The 16,841-nt window shown below is 47.7% G+C and overlaps 6 protein-coding genes across 6 annotated transcripts; 1 reads left to right on the top strand and 5 right to left on the bottom strand.

The window, feature by feature from the left end:
• Nucleotides 1-453: 453 nt before the first annotated feature.
• Nucleotides 454-1,866, bottom strand: SAMD00019534_013130 (hypothetical protein; the record flags this gene model as incomplete). Its single annotated transcript, XM_012903280.1, has 1 exon — nucleotides 454-1,866. The coding sequence occupies one exon, from the start codon at nucleotides 1,864-1,866 to the stop codon at nucleotides 454-456; it is 1,413 nt and encodes a 470-aa protein (XP_012758734.1).
• Nucleotides 1,867-2,123: 257 nt separating this feature from the next.
• On the bottom strand, nucleotides 2,124-3,950 carry SAMD00019534_013120 (hypothetical protein; the record flags this gene model as incomplete). Its single annotated transcript, XM_012903279.1, has 1 exon — nucleotides 2,124-3,950. The coding sequence occupies one exon, from the start codon at nucleotides 3,948-3,950 to the stop codon at nucleotides 2,124-2,126; it is 1,827 nt and encodes a 608-aa protein (XP_012758733.1).
• Nucleotides 3,951-4,282: 332 nt separating this feature from the next.
• Nucleotides 4,283-6,536, bottom strand: SAMD00019534_013110 (hypothetical protein; the record flags this gene model as incomplete). The annotated part of the gene is made up of 2 exons (XM_012903278.1): nucleotides 4,283-4,876; nucleotides 4,953-6,536. The coding sequence occupies 2 exons, from the start codon at nucleotides 6,534-6,536 to the stop codon at nucleotides 4,283-4,285; spliced, it is 2,178 nt and encodes a 725-aa protein (XP_012758732.1).
• Nucleotides 6,537-7,128: 592 nt separating this feature from the next.
• On the top strand, nucleotides 7,129-8,547 carry SAMD00019534_013100 (hypothetical protein; the record flags this gene model as incomplete). Its single annotated transcript, XM_012903277.1, has 1 exon — nucleotides 7,129-8,547. A coding segment is annotated over one exon (1,419 nt), but the record flags the coding sequence as incomplete, so codon positions are not given.
• A 37-nt stretch (nucleotides 8,548-8,584) lies between these two features.
• SAMD00019534_013090 (hypothetical protein) lies at nucleotides 8,585-14,656 on the bottom strand (the record flags this gene model as incomplete). The annotated part of the gene is made up of 3 exons (XM_012903276.1): nucleotides 8,585-12,528; nucleotides 12,609-14,321; nucleotides 14,422-14,656. 3 exons carry the CDS (start codon nucleotides 14,654-14,656, stop codon nucleotides 8,585-8,587), a joined length of 5,892 nt encoding a protein of 1,963 aa, XP_012758730.1.
• A 778-nt stretch (nucleotides 14,657-15,434) lies between these two features.
• On the bottom strand, nucleotides 15,435-16,778 carry SAMD00019534_013080 (hypothetical protein; the record flags this gene model as incomplete). Its single annotated transcript, XM_012903275.1, has 2 exons — nucleotides 15,435-16,623; nucleotides 16,681-16,778. The coding sequence occupies 2 exons, from the start codon at nucleotides 16,776-16,778 to the stop codon at nucleotides 15,435-15,437; spliced, it is 1,287 nt and encodes a 428-aa protein (XP_012758729.1).
• Between the last annotated feature and the right edge of the window lie 63 nt (nucleotides 16,779-16,841).

The following is a 16,841-nucleotide window of genomic DNA, read 5'->3' as shown; positions in this document are numbered from 1 at the left end:
GTGAATCATCATCATCATCATCATCATCATCATCATCATCATCATCATCATCATCATCATCATCATCATCATCATCATCACTCACTCTTCAAGACAGAGGACATTACTATAGAACCCGCATTGGCGGCAGATGAACAACCACTACAACAGAATGAATTCACAAGACAATAGGACGAGAAGCAGCATCAATAGCTTCAGATCGATCAACTCCCCCAAGAAGCATCCTGAGAGAAGGAACAGAAATGGCATTGTTGTCAACACAATTATATATAATCGATAGCTATCTTCTTCGCACGTTGCCCAGAGTCGCCTATTTTAATGAGGTCCATTGGCCAATACAGCGCCAGACGCTGTGAGGGTGGGTAAGGGTCCGATCAATAAATCAATCTTCGTGCCCTCAAAGGGAATAGAAAGATTAATGATGATCGGAAAGTGTATTGGTCGGAAGGACGTTTAGAATAGGTAGGGGATGAAGACGTAGGGAACACGACGACAGTATTCCTTCCAGTCATCGCCATACTTCTCGACGCAGGCCAGGTGATCGCGATGGCATCGGTGCAGCTCGAGAATGGTGAAGTAGGCGCCGTAGAAGTAGGGCGCGGGCGAGTCGAACAGACAGGGCAGACACCAGGCCCAGGCACAGATGATGTCGCCCGTGTAGTTGAGATGGCGCGCAATGCCCCAGAAGCCGCTGGTGAGCAGCTTGGTGCCACGCTTGGTCGAGATGTACTCGGCACGCTTGCCCCAGATGGGCGCCTCGGGATGGCGACGGAACTCGTGCTTCTGGCTGTTGGCCCAGCGGAACAGCCACCAGCCAAACATCTTGATTGCGAGAACGAGCGCGGCAAAGCCCAGTGAGATCGAGATGGGCGCGCCATTGCTGTCGACGTGCTTGAGGATGTAGTAGCACTGGAGACAGTAGGTGAAGGGCACCCAGGCGAGGTCGCCGTACACCAGCATGTAGCCAAACTTCTCCGAGACGATGTCCATGGTCGTGAGGATGGCCTCCTCGTTGTAGTGGAAGTCGGCCACGTACCAGAAGTGGAAGCAGCACACCATGGCGGTGGACAGGGGGATGAAGCCAAACTGCTCGTACTGCTTGGCGGCGATCGACAGGTTGTTGAGAGCCCACAGCGCGAGGCCGGGACGCGACTCGCAGAACAGCTTGAGGTCGAACGAACCGATGCGTGGGTTGCGCGCAAAACCCATCCAGAAGTCGTAGAAGAAGTGGCCCGACATGCGCTCCTCCTCGTCCTTGAGCACGGCGTGAATCTTGAGCAGGCACGTGAACACCAGCGCCCAAATGTTGATGACTGACAGGATGCTGCCAAAGTTGTCGTAGAGCAGCGTGGCGTCGACGTAGCCGCCGGCGACAGCGCCAAAGACTGTGGCCATGGTGATCCAGAAACAGCGCCAGCCGTTCAGCGTGTAGGGCAGGCGCTTGCCGCCGGGCAGCGGAGTGCCCAGGGCGACGCGACCGGGCACGACCACCTGCAGCACGACCTGGAATAGGAACCAGGAAAAGTAGATGGAGGCGGCGCGCCAGGTGGGGCGGGCGTAGGTGGTGACCGAGTCGTAGAGCGTGGTGATTACCTGCGCGACGCCGTTCACCGACAGCTCGGTGGGCAGCAACAGGTAGCCCTGGTTGAACTCGATCGACACCCACAGCCAGTAGACCAGCACGGGCAGCAGGAAGATCATGAACGGCGTGCCGCACGCGCCGCCAAACTCGTTGGCTGGATGGACCTTCTTCAAGTCGGCCAGCTCCTGTCTCTGTCTCTCTGTGAGGCCCGCGCTGTTGGCAATGTCTTGCGCGCCAGTGGCCTGGACATTGACATTGTCCTTTGACGTGGTAGTCCTCTTCATACTATGTGTTGAGTTGGATGCTTGTGCGAAAGGCAGTGTGGGCGAGGCCTTTGAAACAAGTATTTGTATAAGTGTGTGTGTGTGTTTGATTGATTGAGTGTAAGTGAGTGCACTGAAGTGTGTGATCAATCAGATCTTTGGGAGTGATCATGATTCGTTTTTGTGATTAAAATCATTTATTATTTAATTTACACCAAGTTTGATTATGCAGGATTACACTGACTGCGATCCCAAGTACACGACATCACCAGACCTATTTACTTTCTGGCTCTGTTCGAACTCATCTGCTTCATCTGGAATAGTACGTTGCTTGTCTCGTCGTTCTTCTTCTGTGGCGCAGACTGGACTGGCGCAACGGTGGTCTCAAACTTCTGTGCCTGTGCAGTCCAGACTTGAGCCGAGTCATACTGTTGGATGTAGTTGTTTGACGATGGAGCAGACAAGGTATCGCCCTGCTGCTGAACACTTGGCGACTTGGACTTGGTGACAAGGACCTTCTTCATATGATTGTTCTTGGACATGTTGTGGAAACGTGACGAGGTGTAGTCACCACCCGATGCCATCTTGGAGGATGTCTGCACCATGTTAATGCCAAGCACCTCGACATCAGCATGCTCCTCGGCCACCTCCTGCTTGGTGGTGATCTCCTGTGTCATGGTCATGACACGCACACACTTCATGCCCTTCATCGTGGTGTAGGTGATCTGCAGCTGGAAGGGCAGAGACTTGAGCGATGTGTCGATGACCTTGTTCTCGATCTTTCCATACTCGTAAGTGACCATGGTCTCCTCGTTGACGTTGCCAATGTACTTGGTGATGTAGTTCTGGTCCAGCTTGAGGTCAGAGGGGTCAGTGATGTAGAGACCCTTGTGCAGCTTGACCGAGATGGTGACGTTGGTGGCGATGGTTGGCAAGGAGAGGACTGACTTGAGCTCGCTGGTGATCTTTAGTGGGTCGACAATCTCTACCTCACCGTTGGTCATGTCGGCCAGCTTGCCAATCATCTCGAGCTTGGTGTCTGTGCCCTTAATCGTCAGGACCGAGATGGTCGTGCCGTTCTTCTGTGCGATGGCGCCCAGCTCCTCGTAGAACTGGGATGAGTTTCCAGAATCTCTGCCCTCAACCGATCCAATGCCAACGTTGCTGGCGCCGTCTGTGGCAAGCACGATCTTGGAGCCTGGAACGCTGGCGGTCAGTCCGACACAGTAGGCGATGGCTGGTCCGAGTGCAGTGCCTCCGTTGGCATCTAGCGAGAGGATCTTCTTCTGCAGGGCAAACTTGGCCTTGGACACACAGTTCTCAATAACAGCGGCGGCACCACGCTCGACGATCTGGGCGATGGTGGTGTAGGCGTTACCGTCGAATCTAATGATCTTGTCGCTGGTGCCGTCTCCAAAGCTGCTGACGGAGCCGTTAAAGGTGACGATGGCCACACGTCTGTTGGGGGCGGTCTCCTCGAGCATGTTGATCTGCTCGACAATGCCGTGCAACACGCATGCGATACGTGACTTCTTGCCCTCGACGATGCTGTCCATGCTGCCACTGACGTCGATACAGAAGACCACGTAGGAGCTGTCTGGGTTGACTGTCTTCTCATTGTTGTTGTTGCTGACGGTTGTGGTGGTGATGGGCGCTGGCTCGAGGATGTAGTCGATGATGTTGCTCTTGGGGATCTCCTCCTCGACCATGTTGAAGTCGGTCAGCTCGCCACAGAACTCGCAGGTCCACTTGCCATTGGCCACTCCGCCACCGGTTGGAATGCTTGGGTAAGACTTGCCATCACTGGAAAGCACATCCTTAAAGTTGTTGATGTTGCTGAAGATCACCTTGCAGCCAGCGCAATGTAGAGGGTCACCAGTGGCCACAATAGGATTGTTTGACAAAGTACCCAACTTTATATTTAATACATTTATTGTTGTCTTTCTTACACGCTTCTTCTCCAACATAGCATTCTTATTGTTATTATTATTGTTATTGTTGGTAGTATTGTCATCAGCGAATAGATTATTTGTTTGAGCGACATCTATCTCCATGTCCTCATACTCATCAGCTCCAATGTATCCATATTTACTACAGGCGTTCATGATTAATGTAATATAAGTTTAAAGTTTAAAGTTATTATTTGTATGATTGATTATTTGATTGATTGATTGATTGAATGATTGATTAAATTGCTTGGATAAGTTCATTAATTTATTAATATCAACTAATGACCTTTCCTCCTCTTTTCTTGATTTGACATGAAGTGAGAGTTTTGTTTGATGTGGTGCTGAATCGACAATTTCAACGAATATGAGTGGCAATGACCTGGTTCGCGAACTTGTGTGTGGTCTACTGATGAAACTGTTTGAATGAATCCAAGTCCATGCATGAATGACTGATTGACTGATTGACTGATTGACTGAATGATTGATGATCAACGTCCACCAAACTCTTTGTTCCATGCAATGTATGATTTGAGCTCACTTTGTGCTACACTTGGTTTCATCTTGTTTACGGCCTCGAGGAAGTCTTTGACAGTGATTGGTGGAATGTCATCTAGTGATGTAGTTTCAATGTCTGTTATGGATCTGATACTCTCCATTGCGGCTTCAGTACACAGTGCTTTCAAATCGGAACCAGAGTAACCTTCAGTCTTCTCAGCCACGCGTTGTATATCGTCTTCTGTCATTTCATTGTGCTCTTTGGATACTAGATGTTGGATGAGTTGGTAGCGAGCAATGTACTCTGGCAATGGGATGTAGAGTCGTTTGACAAGTCGTCTACGGGCGGCCTCGTCCAACTCCTCTGGACGATTGGTGGCGCCTATCAGCAACATCCTGTCCTCGGCATTGCATGACACACCATCCCATTGCACCAAGAACTCTGTCTTTATCCTTCGGCTCGCTTCATTCTCACCATCAGATCGCTGAGTCAACAATGAATCAATCTCATCAATGAATATAATCGATGGCAAGTAACACCTAGCCACCGCGAACAATGCCCTAACCATCTTCTCTCCATCTCCAATCTTGAGGTTGAATGAGTGAGTGAGTTAATGAATGATGATATGTTGGGCGATGGCCTCGCGACGATGAATGACTTACCCATTTGCTTGTCAATGAACTTGCTGATATACTGAAGAATGTGGCGTTGACATCGTTGGCAATGGCCTTGCCAATCATGGTCTTGCCAGTGCCCGGTGGTCCAAACAATAGGATGCCTTTGGGTGGGTTGCGCAGACCCTTGAAGATGTCTGGACGCAGAAGGGGCAGCGTGGCAATCTCCTTGATCTGCTTCTTCACGTCCTGAAGCCCAGCAATATCATTCCACGATGTTGTCTGCTTCTTGTCCAGGATCTCATTGCATATCAGCTCCAGCATGCGTGGCTCAACGTTTCGCAGACGCTCGTCATCCAGCTGCACTCCATTGACGTTTGTTATGCCACCCGGATTACTCTCGTCGTCCTTCTTGCCCTGTTGCTGCTGTCCTGCCGCTGGCTTTGCCCCAGTCCCCGCTGCTGGCTTGTTGTTTGTCTTCTTGGATGGCTGCTGTACAATATCGTCTGGTGGTGCTTGAGTGGTGTACTCGTCATCGTCGTCCTGTTTGTATGGGGCAATGAAGCCTTTCCTCTTGATGCCAATCACCTTGCCCGCGTTTGTCTTTGCTGGCGCTGCACTTGTTGTTGGCAAAGGCCTCCTCTGATTCATCTGTTGCTGTTGTTTGTTCTTTTTCTCTTGATTCTCTATCAGCTGCACCTTTGCCGACTTGAATGGGTTGTCAGGTGGTTGGTCCTCGTCCAAGTCCATTGATTGTGTTTGAACTTGTGGCTGTGCTTGTTGTTGGAAGTTTAATTGCTTCGCTTGAGTTTGAGGTTGTTGTTGAGTCTGTGGAGCTTGTCTGAACTGATTAGGAGGTGATGTGTACGTGTCGCTGAAGCCAGAGAGTGTCGCGCTTGTTTGTTGTTGGGGTCCAGAGTTTGACCTTGTGAATGATGATGTGTCCATTGAAGTTGCCATGCTAGCCTGTTGTTGTTGTTGAAGTTGTTGCTGCTGCTTGATCCTCTCCTTCTCACGATCACGGTCGGCTCTTGTGGTTCGGTTGGGCGGCAGCAGTTGTTCGATGTCTTTGAGTGATGCCATGAGAGTTTGCTCATTGAGCTCACCAAGTAGTTGAGGTAGGTTGGCTGGCGGCGTGGGTATGGGCGTGATTCGGTTCATCTCTCGATCAAACAATTGATAGTAGTCTCGTAGCATATCTCTGCATATCTGTCTGTTTAGACCATTCCTCAACTCATTACTGTTGGGCAGATGACCCGATGCATTGGGACTTGATGTCCTAATAGGTGGAGGATTGCCACATCCCTTCAGATCACAAGTGAGCAATAAACATTCCAAATGTCGTATCTGTCTAAGAATGAAAGGTAATGCCAGTGATGATGATGTTGATGAGGTTGATGATGATTTTGATGAAGTCGATGATGTGTCAGATTGATCATTGGTCGTTGTCGTTGTCATTGTCGTCGCAGTATTAGCTGTTATCTGTAGTTCTTGTTCAGCCAATGACTTATCAAGCTCCAATTGATTCCTTTGAAAGTAGTGCATGCCCAAGAATGAGTCACAACTAATATCAAAGTAGTTGTTCACACTATTATTACCAAAGTCCATCTTGTATATTGTGTCTCCTTGCATTGTTATATTATCTCTATGTCACATTGTCAATGTCCACATGGGAGTAAGAATGACTTGCGATGAAAACTGAGTTTCGAGGAATTTATTAACATGTGGGTGTAGACGTCCAAGTTTGATTATTCTTTGTTCTGGTGATCACAAGTAAACAAACAAATAATGACAATGACATCATCATCATCATACTTGGAGAATATTCCACATTTGTTGTTGAGACATATTGTTGAACATGTACGTGATATTTACTCATGTATATCATTGGCATTGACTTGTTCATATTTGTTTAAACATAGAGATAGCTATCTTAGATTATATCTTCATCCATCATTCAATCAATTCCTATTCATCGATGGCACTAAACAACATTATGGTCTACAATCATTCACACATCAATTAGTGATCCATCATCTTAAAGATTATGGTATGTATCATCTTGGAGTCATTCTACTCACATTCTGACATCAATCAATCAATCAATCAAATGATCATAGTTGAAAGCAATGTTAAACCTGGTTCATACTTTGTTGTTCGAGAGAACTTTGGAACTATTCCAAGTGTGAACATTAAGTATCTATTCTTCTCACAATGGTTTAATCAAACGATATCTGTTGGTGACATCCCAAATACAGTAGAGTTCATAGATCTAGGAGGATTCAATCATCAATTGACATCAGGAATGATACCAGACTCTGTAAAGACATTGTTATTCAGTGCATACTATAATCATCCTTTGACAATTGGATCAATACCTTCATCAGTCACTTATCTAAAATATTATGTCGTACTTGACCAACAACATCAACATGTTGTCGGAACAATCCCAGACTCTGTTACCAAGTTGGATACATCAATCAACAAATCATGTCCAGTTGGATTCATTCCATCATCAGTTAAAACACTATCACTAGAGTATCTTGATGATCAGACATTGCAACCTGGTATCATTCCATCATCTGTGACTGATCTCGGTCTTCTTATTGAGTTTGTAGAATCGGTTGTACCTGGAACCATCCCGTCATCTGTTATTAAGTTGGAATATAGTGGTTCGGGACCAAAGAAACCGGGACTGCTCCCCGACTCAATCAAGTCATTAATAATGTATGACAAGATACCCAATGGATTCGCACTCCCTTCATCACTGGAATCACTCCATGGATTTTTTGGGACTTATCCCAATCAACAACTATCGACTCGTCTTCCATCCACATTGACCCAGATTAACATATTCTATCGAAGATTCAAGTTGGCCAAGCATCACCATGGCATGGACCTTTACTTGAAGTTCATTCAATCAGATGAATTCAATCAATCAATGACGGGCGTGTTGCCAGACGACTTGATCACATTGTTGTTCCCAACCCAATTCAATTGGGTGTTGAATGTTGGTGACATCCCATCAAGTGTTACCAAGATTGTATTTGGAGTATCGTTCAATCAAGTGTTGGATACATCCGTGCTTCCACCATCTTTAACATCACTCAAGTTTGGACTATCGTTCAAACAATATATTGCGCCAGGTGTGATTCCATCGTCTGTGCGCACACTCTACTTTGGACACGAATTCACCACAGTATTGCCATTGGAATCATTCCCATCATCACTCCAACGTCTAAGGATACCATATCGACTCACACTCCCTGATGGCATGCCTCGACTCTCAATCCTACAAATCATGATCAGATTATTTGATCATGACCCCGCTCACATTTTCAAACTCTTCAACATAACCAATGTGTTGGAAATTTGTCAGGTATACATGTATCACCTTCGCAAGTTGAGGATCATAGAGAGGTTTGATCATCATTGGTCACTTGTGTTAAATCAAAAGATTAAGGGCTCTGGATTCATACCTCGATCAAAGTTGGAGTCATACCTTGTAGAACTAATGAAGTCCGTTGACGACTTGGAGGGAGTCTCCGATAACTTTAGAAGATTGGGTGACGATCTGGACATGTCAGATGGACATTGTGTTGGGCCATGGCGATGGGTAATACACAATAAACAAAGTTTAATTTATTGAATGATTGATTGGAAATATCTTTATTATCTAATTACAAAAAGTGATGCTTCTTGGCGATCTTCCTTACATTGTCAATGCTGATCAGACATTCTTCAAGCTTGGATGAGTCACTGTCGACGGTGGTGACAGATGCGGCCTTGCCAATCTTTGGCTCTTTGGTTGGTATTGAGTTCTTGGCCTTGATCACATTGACCTTGTACTCTGTATGATTCTTGGACTTGAGTATCGAGCGATAAATATGATCCTTTGGCTGTTGGTTCTTGGCCAGAGCTCTCAACTGTGGCACTCGCACACCCTTGGCACGCAAGGAATATGACGCACGGTAGATGGCCTCCTCTCTGGTGCAGGACGTCACCTTTTGTCGCCAGTACTCACACTCCTTCAGCACCTCATTGGCCACCATGTCGAGCAGGATGGACTCCTTGGCCGATCCAGTGATGATATCCTTGAGCTGTGTGGCGTCCTGCAGTGTGACACAGCGACCCTCTGACATGTCAGAGATGGCCGAGAACACCTGGTAGGTCGTGTTCTCAAAGCGACACACCACAGAGTAGAAGGTCACTCCGCGGCTCACCAAGTCCCTGGTCGACGAGATCACATCCTTGCCACATGGACAGCCCTCGGGGAAGTAGTCCTCTTGCTTGGTGCAGAAGCCGTGTGGTGGGGCGTCACCAATGAGAATGCACACCTTGGTCGATGAGCGTGCAAAGCTGAGTTCGCCCACGGCCGCCATGCCGTCTGCCAGTGCCTCGGGGAAGTCGTTGCCACCATTCACCTGCACCGCCGAGAGCTTGTTGCGCAGCTCGGGTATGTCTGTGGTGAAGTCAAACACCTTGGCCACCGAATCCTTTGATCCACCAGTGTGATCATTGTAGAAGACCATGCCCACACGCACCTCGATCGATCCAAGCGACACGATCTCGTCGACGATCTCGTTGATGGTGGTCTTGACCTGGTTGATCTCACTGCCCATTGAGCCAGTGTCGTCCACCAGGAACACGAGGTCGAGCTGACGGATGTCACGGGCGTTCATGAATCGCGTCCAATGCTTGGGGTTCAGGGAGCACTGGCGCCATAGCTTGCTGACCCCAGAGCAGCTCTTGAGTGATCCAATTTCGTCCAGGTATCCAAACAGCATATTGATGTCGTACTCATTGAGCTCACCATACTCGCGAGCGCGCACCTTGCTCATATCCGCATCGACGGGTGGCTTGAGCAGGAGGTTTGGTGCGGGCGACTCTACCTTCTCCTTGGCAAACAACTCTGGGTTCTTACTGAGGATGTCAACCTTGGTGACAAACGACTCGATCATCTGGTAGTCGTTCAGGGGAGCATTGATGACGGTCGTATCAATGTCGAGGATGGCGTCGTGGAGTGTGCTGTAGCCACACTTCTTGGCGAACCTCTTAATCTTGTCCAAGATGTCTTGTGTGACCACCTTGAACTGGCGGGTCGAGATGGCCAAGTCCAGAGCGGCCTGCAGGCCAGTGTCCTCTCCCTCCTGCTCCTCCTCCATCTGACCACTGACATACAGTGATACCATGCTCAGCATATGCATGAGCGTCTGGAATGTGAAGGACTCGACAAAGTATCCCTCGCCCTTGCCAACGTACTTGTAGAAGTACTTCTCGCCACAGAGATTGATCATGGTCTCAAAGGCGGTGACCTGGTGCAGGAAGCTGTCGCTCTGGCACGAGAGCGTGGTGATGAGGTCGTCGATCTTAGTGGCGTCGGGTCGCGTCTTGTCCAGCTTGAATTGCAGTGGCTTGATGCCCTCCTGCTCAAACTCTTGCATCATCTGGCCCTCCTCATTGGTCTGAAGGAAGGACACAAACACCAGCTTGCAGTTGGGTGCCACCTTGGCCACATACTCCTTGTACAGAGTCAAGAAGTTGTATCCTTTGTACAGCGAGTTCTCCTCCTCGTCGGTCACCAGCACCAGGTACTGCAGCTCCTGGTTGGCCTCGAACACGGGGTAGAGTCCAGCAGCGGGCGACGTCGAACCCGAACCCTGGATGATGTTGGACACGTTGAACACCTCTGTGAGAGAGGTCGGATCGATTGGTGCCCAGAGCGGCGCGTGATTGAAGAACCTCAACGAAGCGTTGTCCGTCAAACTGGTGACCAGTGACGAGATGATCGTGGACAACCTAATGGCCACGTCCATGCTTGCTGAGGCATCGCCCAGTGTCATCAGGGGTGGGGGCAGTGCGATCTTGGACGAGAACACCTTGAGTGCATTCCTGATGATTGGCATGATGTCGTTGAACAGCGGGATGCCCTGATGCTGGAAGTACATTGCCTTCTCCAGCAGTGTTCCCAGCGACATCTGGCCCAGCTCGTTGTTGGCCAGACGTCTGGCGACCAGAGAGTCGACGTCAAAGCTGGCCAGCTCGTGGTACCACCAGAGGACAGTGGTCAACTCTTCATAGCCGGCCACAATCAACCTGAGCTCGTCAGTGAACAGGTCCTTTGGTATTCTCTTCCTGACGTATGAGTACGATGGCTTGTACTTGGCGATCAACTCGAGCAGCGTGTCCATGGGCAGCTCCTCTGGGGCAAACGCATTGATGACCTCGCCCGTGTGGGGTGAGTTGTAGACCGAGGGCAAGAACCAGTCGGCCTGCATGTCCTTGGGCGACAGATGGAGGAGGTTGGCCATCTCCTTCCAAATCTCCTTGGGCTGGCCCAGAGCAAAGTACTCCAGCGTCTTCTCGGGGAATGTCTTCAACCAGCGTTTGAATATCTTGATGACGTTTCCGCTCAAACTACCATTGAACTGATACTTCTTCAACTGATCGATCCTGCTCTGCAACAACTTGATGCTCGCCTCAAAGTTGTTCTCAAACTTCTGCTCACGTTGCTTCTTCTCCCATGGCGACAACTTCTTGTCCTTTGGTGCTGGCTCTGTCTCTGGCTCACTTTTGACCTCGTCTCCAACTACCTTGGCCGCATTGTCCTCCTTGCCCTTGCCCTTGCCTTTGGTTGGACCCTTTCCCTTGCCTGGACCCTTGCCTGGACTCTTGCCCTTGCCTTTGCCCTTGAACTTGCCTGTGGGCTTGGCCTTGGCAGAGGTAGTGGTCTTAGTTGTGGTCGTGGTAGTGGCATTGTTGTTGTTTGGATCAGCCTTGATCTTCTCGTGATAATCATTGGACTCCTTCTCCAACCTGGCCTTCCTGTCGTCATGCTTCTTCTGAGCACTGAGCATCTTTTTCTCGAGTTGACTGATCTGTCTCTTGGAGTCCAGTATCTGGATGGCCTTGGACACCTCCTTGAAGCTGTACTTCTTATTGTACAGGATCAACTGAGCAAAGCTGGTCATCTTGCACTCAAGCGCAGCGCACAGTGTATTCATCTTGACCTTGGACGTCAGTTCGATGTTGTTGAGCAGCATCAGATAGACAGAGATGAACTTGTCCTTTGTGTTCTTGTTGTTGAGCAACGTGACGATCTCGGGGATGGACAGCTCACCCTGGCAAAGCCTGTCCTTGAAGGCCATTGGGTCTGTGGCAAGATTGTTGGCGTCGATCTTATCGTGGTCGTCGCCGGTGTGGCTGGGCAGATCGACCTTCTTGATGAAGTAGTCCTGGTCGAGCGTCTCAAACACACTGGATAGGAACTCGACCGACTTCTTCCTCTCCAACGAGTTGAACGTCTTGACTGCGTCCTCAACAAAGGACACCAGGGTGTCCAGACCAGCTTGCTTGGACACGTCCACCAGGCTCTTGAGATGTGCGCTGATCATCTTGATGCAGTTGTCCTCATTGAACACTCTGCCACTAAAGTGAGACAACGTGTTGTCCTTGTCCTTGGGCAGTTTCTTCATGTAGAACTGAAGCAGATGCTTCAGGATCATGACCTCAATCTCAGAGTTGAGTCCATAAGTCAACAACTTTGATGAGTTGGCATTCAGATACTTGACAAAGAACTCTGTTCCAAACAATGACATAACCTTACACAACAACTCCAGTTGGGCTAATGTGAGAGAGGATGCATAAGTTAGTATGTTTGTCTAATTGATTGATTAATTGATTGATCGTTTAAGTGTTACTTACATGTGAACATTGGCGACTCACAAGCTAGTGAAGTTAACATGTGATCGATCTTGGTGACGTCGGGCTTGCCACCATCGAGGACGAACTGGATGGGCTCGATGTTGTAGTTGTCCTCGAGGTCAGAGACCATGTGACCACGCTGATTAGGTTGAAGGAACGAGATGAAGATGACCTTGCAGTCAGGTGCCACCTCCTTCTTGTACCTGGAAAACATCTCGGCGAACCTCATGCCATCTACATCCTCATTCTCCTCCTCGTCCGTCACCATCACAATGTATTTGAGTGGTGTCTTGGAATCGAGGAATGGCTTGAGCGCCACGGCATTGGCCGTGCCACCATCAGCCGTGACGACATCAGTCAGCTTGAACAGCTTCTCAATGGACGATGGCGTGATGGGCGCATTCATGGTCTCGGTATTGAAGAAGGACAGTGTGGAGTTGGGCGTGAGGTTGGTGACCAGGTATCCAATGATCGTGGACAGACGGATGGCAACCTCCATCGAGCCTGAGCGATCGCCAAATGTGGCGATGGGCGGTGGCAGCGAGAACCTGTTGGAGAAGGTCGACAGGCGCTGCATGGACGCCTTGAGCAGGGCATTGAACACTCTGGAGTGCTCGGCCGAGTTGGTCAGCGACAGGGTCTTCTCAATCAGTGTGCCATAGGCCAATGTTAGTGGCTCGCGTGCAGCCAGACGACGCACGATCATGTCATCAATGCCATGGACATCCTTGAACTCGTGATACCACCAGAGCACAGTGGACAGGTCCTCATAGGTGGCCACCTTTACCTTGAGTGAGTCGGTGAACAAGTCGCCAAGCCGCTTGCGCAAGAATGAGTAGGGTGGCTTGAAGATGGATATCAGATTTCCGTAGACCACGGGCCTGCCAGCCTCGAGGAGGGCCTTGGCGTCGTCAAAGGCGCGCACTGAAGTGCTCTCTGGTGCGGGCTTGCCAAACATGAACTCCAAGAACCAGGGCAGCTTGAAGTCGGATGGGGCCAGATGCAGCAGGTTGGCAATCTCCCTCCACGTCTCCTTTGGTTGACCGAGTGCAAAGAACTCCAGTGTCTTGACAGGCACGGTCTGGAACCAACGTTTGAACAACTTGGTCACGGAGCCACACAGGCTTCCCTTGCACTGGTACTGCTCCAACTCTGTAATCTTACTCTCCATGAATCTCTTTGAGCTCTGATACCTCTGCTCAAACTGCATCTCTCTCACCTTCTTATTCATCTTCTTATCAAGCTCTGGAGCATCCTCAGTCACTGCCATCACAGGAGCACTTGGCCTTCCACCTCTAGCGCCACGTCCGCCACGTCCACCACGGGCACCTCTTCCTCTAACACTATTTACATTATTGTTGTTGTTGTTCTCATCGTCGTTGATGTTGTTTGAGTCTTCCTTGGACTCAGTCTTGGAGTCTTTCTTGGAGTCATTCTTGGGCTTCTTCTTCTCGGCATCATCAAGTGCCTTCTTGGCCAGATACTCGTCTGAGGCCTTGGTCAGACGATCTTTACGCTCGGTGTACTTGGACACCATTGACTCTAGCTTCTTCTTATACACCTTCAATGCACGCTTTGAATCCAAGACCTTTAGACACTTTAGTATCTCAACGAATGTGAACTTATGAGTGTCCAGCAATGTCCTGGCCAACTCATATTGACTATTCTGTATAACACATGTTAGGAATGATACCTTGGCAGTTGAATGTAGCTCTATATAATATGGTAACAAAGTTAGTATTGGTTGGACGACACATGACTTGATTGAATGAATGAATGAATGAATGAATGAATGAATGAATGAATGACATACCCAAGGTTGATAACAGGATGAAGTAGGTTACGATAAACTCATCTTTCAGAGGTGAGTTGAAGATACGATTGGCCAGAGTCAGTGTGAGCTTGGATGTCAGTATGACATGTTTGATATCATCCACAGAGTTGATTACTATGGATGCTGAAGGGTCAACCAATGTACCCTGTCCCTCGACCTCAGCAACTGCAGCAGGCTCAACATTAGTCTCAATGTTGTCCACATCCGTGTCCATTATATTTATATTCAGTGACATGGTATAAATGTTCAATGAAAGTTATTATTATTATTATTGTATAATAAGTTAATTAGTTATGTTCATGACATGGACTCAAGTTCATAAGGATGGTTGGTCCATCGCGCCCTTCCACGACGCGTCACTGGACCATTCAAACACACACCATTCGCAATACTATCGTGGTTAGGAATGCGAGTTTGGTCGACCCCTCGTGCCTGGGTGGTGGAGTATATTTTGCAAGGGTACCGTTGGATCAACTACATTAAAGTGATTGATTTTAAAGAGATAGAGAAGAATGGAGTGATTGAGAAATGTTCTATCCTTTGCTCTCTATTATTGATTCGTATTGATATCTACCTTAGGATATTGTATCACTGTGTGAATATGTGAAATAATGTAAAGTAGTGAATTAATTCAAATAATATCTTAACCAGTGACAATATTGTCTAAATAAATTGTAATATTTATCAATAAATCAGAGATTAAAAGTAGTTAAAGACTATTGTAATCAATCTAGAATGAAGTTTGATAGAGATATTTATTATTGGGTTCCAGTATAATTAAATTATATAAGGAGTATTCAAACAACTTCAAATACCACCTACACCTTCTAATATTATCTTGGATGTGTTTATCAGATCATAAGATTGAAGTTATAGTAATTTATCAATCTTACAACAATGATTAGTGTCAATTGAGAAAATGAAACCTAAGTTATTACTCACACCCACTCATTCCCAATGGGTGTGACATATGCACGTCATTCAGAAGAATGTCATTCATTCTTGACAAGCAGACTCTTTGCGATCGACTTGACATAGTTACGATGAGACATTGGATCTTTGACATTCCTTGTATACATAATATAGGAGTTGGTAAGGGCATAGGAAATGTATCCAAGTTGTTGACTCTGTTGTTGTGAGGAATGGGGATGGTCATGCCAGAAGTAAGTTGCAAGTTGGTTGAACTGATCAAGACCTCTCTTGGTGTCGTCATACAAATCTAGTATATCCTGTCGTTCAGATTGTAACCTTCTCTCTGGAGATTCCTGGACATCGAAGAAGGTTGTCGCGAGCTGGATTATTTTCTTGTTGTGGTAAGCTGCAGCAATTATGCCTTCCTGTGTAGCAAACCTGGAGAGACCTGGAGGCAAACAATTAGCTATTCCAACCTTGTAGACCTCTGAGGGCAGTCTGCCCTTTTTAATACAGAGAGTTGCTTCGATGCCAATAAGTTTGAGTCTCTTGAGTTGAGCAAAGTTTGAGAACTTGCTGTCAGCAGTGAGGTGGTAGTGTTTGTCTTTATCGAGTGGCATCTTCTCAATCAATTGGGCCAAAGCTATCTCTCCTGTCGCCTCCTTTGATGGCATCATCCCAAGCAAATAACGTGTATCTGTGTCACCAATAGTGTTGATTTCAAACGCCCACTTCTCTGGCTTCTCCTTGTTGTAACTGAGGCCAGCATGCATTGTTGGTTTTGCTTTGATCCTTGACTCATCAATGGTAAGAAAAGTGCCTGGCGACAGGTGATGTAGGAAGTTGGTCTCGAGGATGCTTCTCATCTTCTCCAGGTTGATTGTCAAGTGAGGGTGGATGACGCTGAACCGGTCCTTGCCCATGGCCTCACCCTTCCCAGGATATGTATACGAGTACTCTCCATGGGAGAAGAGGTCCGGGTGGTTGGAGATTCCCATAACAACGCTGACTAGTATCAACCCAATGTATGTGTAGACTTCCTTTGATTGTAGCTTGGCTGCATTCTGAAATTGATCGAGTTTGTTCGAGTCATAAAGCATCCTATCTACCAACTTTTGATTAACCATGCACTTGAAGTAGTCAATTGGATTCACTGACGTTGGAATGTTCTTCCATGATGGTAGATGAGGTTCGTACTTGGGTGTGAATATGGGGTCCTTGATCGTGGTCCAACTATATCTCTTGAGAACCTCCTGCAGGACAGGGTACCTAGTAAAATGTTAATGAACATGTTTGAGAGCATCATTATCATATCAAAACACATACTCTGGAAACCCTCCTGGGATTGCACATGAAGGTTTTTTCTTCTTCTTCTCTGGTTTATCCTCTTCGTTCGATTCTATATCTTTCCTTTTCTGTGACATTGTCTTTGAATGAATGAATCCAACTAGATAATGATTGAATAAATGGTGAGTGATGTGCGTAGA

Source organism: Acytostelium subglobosum (genome assembly GCF_000787575.1).
Source record: "Acytostelium subglobosum LB1 DNA, scaffold: scaffold2, whole genome shotgun sequence".
Lineage (NCBI taxonomy): Eukaryota > Evosea > Eumycetozoa > Acytosteliales > Acytosteliaceae > Acytostelium > Acytostelium subglobosum.
The sequence above is the reverse complement of the archived record's forward strand: the minus strand, read 5'-3'. Positions and strand labels throughout refer to the sequence as shown.